Source organism: Elephas maximus, chromosome 17 (genome assembly GCF_024166365.1).
Source record: "Elephas maximus indicus isolate mEleMax1 chromosome 17, mEleMax1 primary haplotype, whole genome shotgun sequence".
Taxonomy (NCBI): domain Eukaryota; kingdom Metazoa; phylum Chordata; class Mammalia; order Proboscidea; family Elephantidae; genus Elephas; species Elephas maximus.
The window spans coordinates 62,630,001-62,640,908 of record NC_064835.1 but is presented as its reverse complement, the minus strand read 5'-3'; the positions used below and the strand labels follow the sequence as shown (position 1 = coordinate 62,640,908).

At 47.2% G+C, this 10,908-nt stretch overlaps 1 protein-coding gene across 1 annotated transcript; it reads left to right on the top strand.

The window, feature by feature from the left end:
- Positions 1–4,634: 4,634 nt before the first annotated feature.
- On the top strand, positions 4,635–8,695 carry NOTO (notochord homeobox). Its single transcript, XM_049856364.1, has 3 exons — positions 4,635–5,079; positions 6,270–6,481; positions 8,537–8,695. The coding sequence occupies exons 1-3, from the start codon at positions 4,635–4,637 to the stop codon at positions 8,693–8,695; spliced, it is 816 nt and encodes a 271-aa protein (XP_049712321.1).
- The last annotated feature ends 2,213 nt before the right edge of the window (positions 8,696–10,908 follow it).

Here is a 10,908-nt window from a genome sequence, read left to right as displayed (position 1 = left end):
GGCATCTCCTGTCTAGAAGGGAGATGGGAGGGTAGAAGGTGTTATAAACTGGCAAAATGGTCATGAAAGGAGAGACTGGAAGGAGGGAGCAGGCTGACTCATTAGGGGGAGAGCAAATGGGAGTATGTAGTAAGGTGTATATAAGTTTACATGTGAGACTGACTTGATTTGTAAACTTTCACTTAAAGCACAATAAAAATTATTAAAAAAAATATATATATAGTCCTTTTGGTGGGTTGTAGTAGTATCACATTGTGATTTTAATTTGTACTTCGCAGATAATTCAAGGTTGAACATCTTTCATATACTTTTAGGCTATTTGAATAACTTCTATAAAGTATCTAGTTCACGTACTGTTCCAACTCAAAAGTCTTTTTTTAAGTCTATTATTAGTTTTGTTTCATTTTTGGTATGCTTAATTTTCAAAATTTTGTGTATTTAAACCAATATTTTCCTTTATGGCTTCAGATTTTGACTCATCCAAAAATAAATTCCAGACCTAAATGTAAAATAACAAAGAATTAAAAAATTACTTTTGGTTATATTCATGACTTGGGGCAGGCAAAGATTTCTTTAAAAGGACACAAAAGCAGGTCATTAAAATTTACTAAAATTAGGAATTTTGTCATCAAAAAACTATTAAGACACAATAATTGGCCTCTGTTCACCTGAAGCAACAGAGAAAGAAGTAGAGTCAAGAATAGGAGGAGGATATGGAATGTGTGGCTAATTGCCTCAATGAATAACTGCCTACTTTGCGACGAGACCAAAAGAACTAGATGGTGCCTATTACTGAACATTTTGATCAAAGAATCCATAGAATTCTGATCAAAACGGGGAACATGCAGAACAGGATTTCAAATTCTCATGGACTCCAGACATTCTGGAGCCATGGAGGGTGGATATACTCCTAAAACTATAGTTTTGAGATAATCTTTAGACCTTAAACCAAAAATATCCCCTGAAGTCATCTTAAAACCAAATAATAGTTTAGTTTAACTATTAAAAAAGGTCTGCTTTGAGCAGTATGCTCTTTTAAGAACTATCTATATGGGATCAAATTGACAACAGCAACTTGAAAGATTAGATAGGAACCTTGGGGGGCGGCAAGTGTAGGTCAGTGAGGGAGGAACAACTCAAAAAGGAGGGTGAGGATGGTTGCACAACTTGAAGAATGTAATCAATGTCACTAAATTGTACATGTAGAAACTGTTAATTGGTGTATGTTTTGCTGTGTGCATTTGCAACAACAACAATAAAATAAAATTTAGAGAACAAATTAAGAATTTAGAAACAGATAATGGTGGTGATGGATGTACAACATGATGAAAGTAATTAATGTCACTGAATTTTACACATAAAAATGTTGAAATGGCAAAAATTTTGTTACATATTTACAACAATATTAAAAAAAATTAAGAGAATGAAAAGGCAGGCCACAGAGTAGAAGATCTTTGCTTCTAGATATATTGTAACAAAGGATTTAAATCCAAAATAGCTATATCTACCTATACATATGGCGAAAAAAAAAAAAAAGCTTTTTCTTATAAATAAGAAAAAGATAGCAATCCAACACAAAGATAAGCAAAACACTGGAACAGACACTTCACACAAAATAGGACATCTAAGTGGTGATGAGCATATGAAAAGATATTCAACATGAAAGCATTAAGGGAAATGCAAATTAAAGCCAAATTTGCTTAAGGTCACATAACTAGGAAATTTGAATCTATGCAGTCTGTTAACCTCTCTGATTCTATTTACTTACATGAAAATAAGGATATTACTGCCTGCCCTCAAAAATTTACAGTCTGATGGGTAAATAAGTGAAACCACAGATAATAGGTAATTATGTATGGAAATATACTGAATTATGTACTGAAAATTCAGCCCTACAGACACCATGACCATAATTTTTTTTAACCTAAAAATCAGCACAAATAGTCTTATCAAAACGTTCATAAGCCTTCCATGTTACAAGTTTTGTCTTGCTCTTTGTTGCCTCCCCTTGATTCCAGGGTGCATGCTGCTGCCAGATTAACCTGTTGAGGTTCTCGTTGACATAGATCAGGTACTAACTAGGTCCTATAAATCTGGCTCCATTCTTTCTCTCACTGCACACCTTTAAGAAGCTTAGCCCAGCTCATCCACTATTATCAGCCTCCTTCTCCCCACAAAAACTTGTTAGTGATCCTAAAGGACAGAGTAGAACTGCACCATAGAGTTTCCAAGGAGAGGCTGGTGGATTCCAACTGCTGACCTTTGGTTAGCAGCCAAGCTCTTAACCACTGCACCACCCAGGCTCCTCCCTTTCCTCATAATGGTTAGCCCTTATTGAGTAGTTTGCTTTCTTTAAGAGGAAGATGTGGCAGTCTGTTTTGGTAAAGATTATAGCCTTGGAAAACCCATGGGGCAATTTTACTCTGTCTTATAAGGTCGCTGAGTCAGAATTGAGTCAACAACTCTCGGCAGTGAGTTCTGGTTTACTTTCTTTGTAGGAGACGTAGCTAAAAACATCTCATTTAATTCTTGTCACAATCCCATCAGATAACTATTATTTTGCCACCTAAGAGAACATTCCCAATTTACAGAAAATTGGGGTTTAGAGTGAATAAACTACATATCTGAGGTCATAGAAGTGTTCAGTGACAAAGCTGGGATTTGAAGCCAGGTCTGTCCAACTCCAAAATCCACATTTTCTTTTTTTACTGTCTTTAGGTGAAAGTTTACAGGTCAAGTTAATTTCTCATACAAAAATTTATACACATATTGTTTTGTGACATTAGTTGCAATCCCTGCAATGTGACAGCATACTCCCCCTTTCCACCGTGGGTTCCCTGTGTCCATTCAACAAGTTCCTGTCCCTTGCTGCCTTCTCATCCTGCCTCCTGACAGGAGCCGCGCATTTGGTCTGCTCTATCTGCAAAATCCCCATTTTCAGTGACTATGCCCCACTGCCCTCAGCAGCACAAGCTGTTGTCTTTATGGGTATGAAATGGATGATTCCCCCATCCCTCCTAGAGAGGTGAGCTGTTGGTGCCTTGGCACTCCAATCTGGGCAGGTCCTGGGGGTACCTCTCCAAGGAAAAGCTGAAAAGAAATACGCTGAAAAGCAGAGTGGTGTGTACTGGATTTGAGAGTCATTGGTGGGGAGGGAACGTCTCTAGAACTTTCATCCAACCCCCCAACTCCCAGTGGGTCTGACCTCAGACTAGGAAGCGTCCCCTTCTGAGTTTGCATCCCATCCAAGCCCGGTCCCAGTGTGCCCATTTGCTTTCCCTCTTCTGTAACCCAGCACCCCCTTCCCAGAACACAGTACACTTAGACCTGGTGCCAGTCTGGCCTCCAGCTGCTCATTTCATCCGCTGACAATCTCATGCTCCAGGCTGGGAGGCTGCTCAGAAAGAGGGCAGTGTTTGCTGAAGGCGGAAGGAGGTGGATCCAGCAGCTGCCCACCCTAGCAAGGTTCTTCCGTCCCTACCTGTTGAAGCAGAGGGACGTGTTTGTGTCTGAAATAGCTGTTGCCTATTGAAATGACACAAAACCATCTTCAAGCTGTTTGGGTAGCTAGTCAATATTAGACATTGATATGGGGAGACACAGCGCGATGAGAGCTTGGGAGTCAGGGGTCCGTCTGAGCCCCACAATCACAGCATGGCACCCACTGTGCACCAGGCCAAGTCTGCTCATTTAATCCTCACAGCAATTGATGAAGTAAGTACTATTATTATCCACTTTACTGGTTAGAAAATACAAACAGTAACTTTTTTTGTTACCGAGGACAACATCTTATAAGTACCCATTATCCATCTGTAAACTGGGGATACAAATACCTGTCCAATGCCCACATAACACAAGGAATTTTGTAGACCGTCAATTCCTCTGCAGTGACAATGAATTAGTATTTCTTAATTCAGAACTCGTTACAATACTCTACAGATTTTATAAATAAAAACCCTTCTTATTAATTTTTTCCCTTCTACCTTTTTGGATACAGGAAAGATCCTTCTAGTGGGGCCTTAGGTGATGTGGATGCAGAAAGTCCCGAGAAAGATCGAAAAGAAATTGGTAACCACATTGGTGTCTCCAGGCAGGGAAACTGGCTGCTAGGGACAGGGTCAGAAATTCACTTTTTACTGTGCCCGGGGCTACTATTTCGAAGGCGACACGGATAAATAGACCCTAGATCACAACTCTGTCCCGACCGAGCCCAGACAAGAAGGGGAACACTGCTCCCATTAAAAAAAAAAAAAAAGCTCCCATTACGAGGGGCAAATACGATGCCTAATGTCTGGGAGGCTCGCCCAAGATCTCCCACCGAGCGGTTGCGAGCGCAGGACTCTTTTCCCGATCGCACCAGGGTGAACATTTTCAAACGCGGAGGGAGAGTACACTCCTTGGCTCTCCCTCCCAACTTGCCTCGTCGAGGGTGTGGCGCAGCCTCCGGCTTCCGAGCGCGCCCCGACGTCGGAGCAGCCGGGACTCCCGTGGCGCGCACCGGGCTCCGCCCCGCCATTCCCCGCCCCGCCAAGTTTAAGAGCCGGCGCCGACCGCTGGAGCCATCGTCCGCCCGCGATTCTCTGTCGGTTTTGCAGGGCCTTCACGCTCGCCTCTCGGGCTTCCTTCCCTGTGCCATGGCCAGCCCCGGGCCGCGCCGCTGCCGGCCGCCGACTCCCCCCGGCTCACAGGTCCAGCCTCCGCCCACTGGCGGCTCTCCCGCGCCCCCGACCCGGAATCCCCAGAGTCGCCCCGCAGGCCCAGGCACGCCCCTGCGTGCGGATGCCGGGCGCGCACGGAGCGGCCCCGGCCGCCTCGAGTCCCCCTTCTCCGTCGAGGCCATCCTGGGTAGGCCCGATCCCGGCGCACCGGCCGCCTCCGGGTTGTCAGTCGCCGCCTATGCAGCCCCGAGTCTCTGGCCCGCTCCCTCCCGGCCCCCGGGCCCGGTTCTGCCCTGGGCGTGCCCGGCGACCTGGCTGCCCGCCTACCTGGGCGTGGGTCTCTACCCGTTGTCTTCCCAGCCCTCAGTGCTGGGGCTGCGCGCGGCTCACTTCTGCATCCTCCCAGGCCTCGGCGTCACAGGTACGGGGTGCCGGGGTGCCCGGGTGCCCGCCTCCAGAGAAATGGGGAGAGGGAGAGAAGAGTGGAGGCCGCGACAGTGGTCACAAACGCTTGGGGTGGGTAGGATCCCTACGGCACTTGACCTTAAAGTTGAAACTGAGGCCGGAGAGAAGGACTAGCTGAGACCAGACCCCGGCGCGTGGCTCCTCCAGCATTCTGCTAAGCGGGTGGAAGGGGTGGGCGTGTGCAGAGCAGCGAGGCGGGTGCACTAGTGAGCGTCTGGGAAAACTGGCACAGCCAGCGGTGGGGCTGCAGGAGTACTCAGTCTTGTTCTCGGTCCCCGCTCACCTTGAGGAGGGATTTGTACAGAGTGCCTTGACCCCCTACCACATCCCCTTTGGATAACGCTTGGTAGCGCAGACTGTTCCCCCAGGCAGCTCTTGTCCCAACCCAGGGCCCGGTCTCTATGGGGAGAAGCGGATGCCACGGGTGGTGCTCTTCAGGGAGGTTGCTAAACCCATTGCCATCCAGCTGATTCTGAATAGCGACCCTGTAGGACAGGAAAGAACTACCCCATAGGGTTTTGAAGGCTATAATCTTATACTGAAGTAGACTGCCACATCTTTCTCCCGCAGAGCGCCTGGTGGATTCCAACCGCTGATCTTTCAATTAGCGGCCAGCCCTTAACCACTGCAGCACCAGGGTTCCTTATTTATAGGTACAGGGGTTAGAATTTCAACACATGTTTTTTGGGGGGCACAATTCAATCTATAACATCCATGAAGACAGAGATTTTCTGTTTTGTCCTGGAGCCACGCCTGACAAATAGTTGGCATTCTAAAAAGTATTTACTGAATGAACAAGGTGAACCCCTGGAGGTCCCTTCTCTGCTCATCCCATGGAGTTTCCTGAAATAGCCATGGGAAGGAGAGCAAGGGCAAGGAGACACAGAGGTTTGGCAGAGAGGGGCGGCCAGAGGTTAAGCCACTCAGCAGAGAGCAGTGGAAGAAGTAGTTGTTGGCATTGTCCCTTCTTTCTCACTGATTTGTTTTCTGTTATGTCTGTCCAGTCCCTCCCCACTCTGCCTTCTTGCTGCGTTACCTGGCCAAGGGGAAGGCAGGGCAGTGGAACTGTGTGCTTATTCTCTTTCTTCCAAAGTGGGTGGATGGGTGGGTTCGGGCTAACCTCCCCTTCTGATGCTTGCTCTTCAGGCTTGGAGCTGACTCACTGCCTAGGCCTCTGGGATCACCCAGACTGGTCCCCAGCTGAGGATCTTTATGACACTGATCAACAAAAAAGGGTTAGAACTATGTTTAACTTGGAGCAACTGGTAGAGCTGGAGAAAGTGTTTTCAAAGCAGCACAATCTGGTGGGGAAGAAGAGAGCCCAGCTGGCAGCCCGGCTCAATCTTACGGAGAACCAGGTGGGAGCAAGTGATCCGGTTGGGCCTGGGCTGCACCTGGGGACAGGCACTACTTTCTGTGAGGGCTGAAGCGGGAGAACATGGGCCTTCCTCCTCTGTGCCCACTGGGGGAGACAGGCCCTAACCACTGGCATACTCCCTATATGATGAGAAAAACAGTCCCGTTTGAAATTACATTATGGGAACAACCCATAAAGTTAATCCTGATGCTACCCTAGAACTTTATAATATTTACATGCTAAATAAGGAGCAGACAGTAAATTTAAGTAGATGTTCAAGGGACTAGCTATTAAAAAATAATAGTAAATATTCCTTTGACCCCCATATTGTCCTACAGCTATTGTACCACTTCTCTGCTCCTTTCATAGGCAAACTTCTCAAAAAGTTTTCTCATTCAGCTATGTGGGGAGCTCCTGTCTAGAGGCGAGATGAGGAGGAAGAGGGGAACAGGAGTTGATTGAATGGACACGGGGAATACAGGGTAGAGAGGAGGAGGAGTGTGCTGTCTCATTAGGGGGAGAGCAGCTAGGAGTACATAGCGAGGTGTGTATAAGTTTTTGTATGAGAGACTGACTTATTTGTAATCTTTCACTTAAAGCACAATAAATTAAATCAAATATATATATTTCATTTAAAAAAAAAAAACTTTCCCCCTTCACTGTCCCGTTTACTGTCCCAACGCATTCCAATATAACTTCTTTCCCTACTGTTCTATCAAAGCTTTTCATCAAGGTCTCTAATGACTTCCATGTTGCCTAAGCCAATAGATACTTTCCTTTTCTTACTCTCAACCCACCAGCACTCAGTGCAGTTGACTGGTCCTTATTCTATTGAAACACACTCTTGTCTTCGGGACACCACGTTCTCTTGGTTTTCTTCCCAGCTCTTTGGCCATTTCTGTCTCCTTTGCAGACTACTTTTTCACTTTGTGACCTCACAGTCTCTTTCCAGTTGACCTCATCTTCTCCCAGCTGACTTGTCTAGATGGTTTTTAAATACTATCTACAAGCTGACAAGTCCCAAATTTGTCTTTTCTCTTCTGACTTGTACATTGTCTCCACTTGGATGCCTCCTGGGCTGACATTTCAAACTTAATAAGCCTAAACCTCAATTCTTGATTTTTTTCTCCTTCCCAAATCTGTCCTTTCTTCCTAAATGATCCCACCATCTACACAGTTGCTCAAAAACCCACTCATCTTTCATTCTTTCTTCTCCCCCACTTCCAGTCCATCAGCAAGCCTTATCATCTCCACCTCCAAAATGCAACTGGAAGCTATTCATGTCTCTCCACTGGCCCTGGTTCATACCACCTGCGGCTCTCACTAGATTACAGCAATAGTGTCCCAACTGTCTCCCTGCTTCTGCTTTAATCCATTCTTCACACTGTAGCCAGACATGCAGTTCTCATGAAATGTCAGTAAGATTATGTCACATCTCACTTAGAAAGCCTCAAGGTTGACTCTCCTCACCTGTGGCCTTCAAGGTCCTTGGTGATCTAACTCCTGCTAACCTCACCCACTTTCTGTCCCTTCACTTTCCTCTTACGGTCAGATTTTGGACATGCTACCCTCCTTTCTGGTCCTCAAACACTCCAAGCTTGGTTCTACCTCATAGTCTTCCTATAAGTTCTCTTTTCTGTCCCTACCAGATTGACCTCTCATTCTCTAAGCCTTGGCTTAAGTGCTGGTTCCTCAGGGGCATTCCTCCTACCTAGCCCCCTGTTCCTATCTTCATCTGTGTTTATATAGTTCTTTGCATACATGTTTGGCATTAGTCTTCCTCCACCAGACTGTGAGCTCCATTTGTCTCTTGCTTACCACTGTCTCACCATCACCTAGGATCATGCCTGTCACATAGTGGGAGCTCATTCATTAGATAGTGAATGAATGAATGAATGGTGACTGGAATAACCAGAAAGAGTGTTTTGGAGAGATGCTTCCTTTAGAAGAGCGAGCAAGTTTTTGCCAGGCAGAGAGAGGTGGGCATACCAGGAGTGGGGGAGCAGCAGGAATTGCTGCTCTCATTCTGATCTCTACCCACTGCCCCCAATTACAGGTGAGGGTCTGGTTCCAAAACCGCAGGGTCAAATATCAGAAGCAGCAAAAGCTGAAACTGCCGGCCCCGTCTGCTGTAGCTGCCTCTCCGGACGAGCCCTCCAGCAGCTCTGACACCAAGACCCAGGGTGAAGACACCGAGTCAGGAATAGACAGCTGAGGACTGGCCAGAGCCTCTACCCAGGCCCTCTGGGATCATTCTTCCTGGGGCACCTACTTGACCTCCGTGCTCACATGTGGATTTTACTTACCAAAGAGCCTTTCCAGACCCAAAGGGCACCAGAGGAATCTGACCTGTCAAAGGACTCCCTTTTCTAAATAGATTCCTGGGAGGGTGGAGTAACGTAATCATCAGAGGCACAGACACTGACCTTCAGCTCTGTGTCCTTGGCCACGTTACTGAACTTCTGAGCCTTTTTTCTCTCTGTAATGGATGTGCTAATAACTTATACCTTACGTGGGTGAGGTGATGTCTGTGAAGCACTAAAAATGTGCCAGGCCCAGTGTTAAATGTGCAGCCACTGTTGAGGCTTTTCTTGGCCACCCTCACCTGGGGGAGTGCCCGTGCTGCACCAGCCCTTGTCTCCTCAGGGATTCATCTTCTCCTGGCCTGACTGTGGGGAAGGGGCCTCCTTGAATCAGTGTTTGGGCATAGAAGACTCTTTCCTACCAGGGCTGGTGGGGTCAAGAGCAAGGAGGAGGCAAAGACAGACTATTTAGCTCCCTTCTACTCAGTTTTTTAAAGTTTTCTTGTTTTACCTGGACTGTTACCACTCTTAGAAGCAGCTCAGGCCCCGCTGCCTTTTTTGAGCAAACATGCTATCCTGGTCACCCTACAGCTAACTGCCTCGACTCCCTCCCCATCATTAGAGAAAATGGAGAGATTTGACTGTCTTTGCCAAGGCTAGCATTTTATCATAAACTTTTCACAAGATGGTCATTATTTTTCCCCTTTCACGACCCTGACTCATGGATCCCATTCCTTCCAAGGAATCTGCTTGCTTTCTTCCTAAGAAGCCTGGCTGATAGCTGACTTCTGTGAGGCCCACCACCAGCATTTCCAGAGCTCCACACTTCTGGGCCAGTCTGTTTAGAGTATTGACGCAGAATCCGGAATGGCTCCTCCTGGTAGAGGTGAAGAGGCAAGTCTCTGGTGGAAGGAGGCCTGCCCTGCCACCTAGTGGTAAGAGAGGGCATCGTCCCCAGCTGCTCTCAGCGTTGCCCATTCTGAAGAGGAAAGGCAGGGAGCGGTGGCCTTCAAAGTACCATCTGGCCCCAAGGCAGTGGACCATCCTCTCCTGGATACCAGGTTGCATACTTCAGGGGAAGCCGGAATCCAGCTTCAAGAACGCTTCTCTGTCCTTGTCCTTCAGGGAAATCCTTCCTAATGCTGGACTTAAAGTCAACTCTATTAATCAGAGGAACCCAATTGCACCTGCTTCTTCCAGAGATGACTGGTTCAACTTTTTTTTTTCTCTCTTTGTAAATAAATAACCAGTTACCTATTCAGCAGTTACTGGGCTCCACTTGACCCCCAGATGTCACCATGAGACCACAGTAGATGCTGAGACAGGTACCTTCTCAAGGGGCACAGAATCAATTGGGGGGCAAGGAAACAATAACAAGTCGTGGTGGCCAGGCCAGGGCAGGTTGTGGGGACAGACGCTATACCTCAGTGGTTTGCAGCGTTTTGGGGATTCTGAATGAGAGAACAGGCCTCTTCCCTGCTGTTCTCAGGATAGTGTGCACACTCAACTCTGCATACAATTTCAGGAACCCTGGTGGTGTAGTGGTTAAGTGCTACAGCTGCTAAACAAAAGGTCAGCAGTTTGAATCCACCAGGTGAATCTTGGAAACTCTATAGGGCAGTTCTACTCTGTCCTACAGGGTCTCTATGAGTTGGAATTGACTCGAAGGCAACGGGTTATTTTTTTTCCCCCCAGATCCCTTGAAGTCCACCATGCAGACCTTCACCACCCCCCAGGCTGACACTGAAGAGTTCTGAGAGTCAAAAGTTAAGTTTGACCTTTCATAGGGCTGTTTGCCCCACTGCCAAATGGTTCATAGGATGGATGGGCGGGGTCGGGAAGCCCCAGGGTGAGCTTTAGCTTGAGGGTCCACGGACTCGGACACAGAGACACATCAAAGCAATACATGCACACACAGTCTCTGATATAGAGGGAGATACTAGCCACGAAGACAGACGTAAAACTGCACGGGCAGAAAAGCACAAAGGCATGCCCGGCTACACACAACGAACCAATCAACCTTACACATAAAGACAAAAGGGACCTAAGTCGAAACGCAAACCCTCCTAGCCTGCGGGACATTTGGGCCAGGGCTGGTGCCAGGGAGGGGCGGGGCCTCCCGGGT

Excerpts from the sequence above, each read along its gene's own strand:
- NOTO (XM_049856364.1), top strand. The coding sequence starts at position 4,635 with ATGGCCAGCCCCGGGCCGCGCCGCTGCCGGCCGCCGACTCCCCCCGGC. Across the intron at positions 5,080-6,269 it reads CCCAGGCCTCGGCGTCACAG|GCTTGGAGCTGACTCACTGC; the intron begins GTACGGGGTGCC and ends CTTGCTCTTCAG. Across the intron at positions 6,482-8,536 it reads TCAATCTTACGGAGAACCAG|GTGAGGGTCTGGTTCCAAAA; the intron begins GTGGGAGCAAGT and ends CCCCAATTACAG.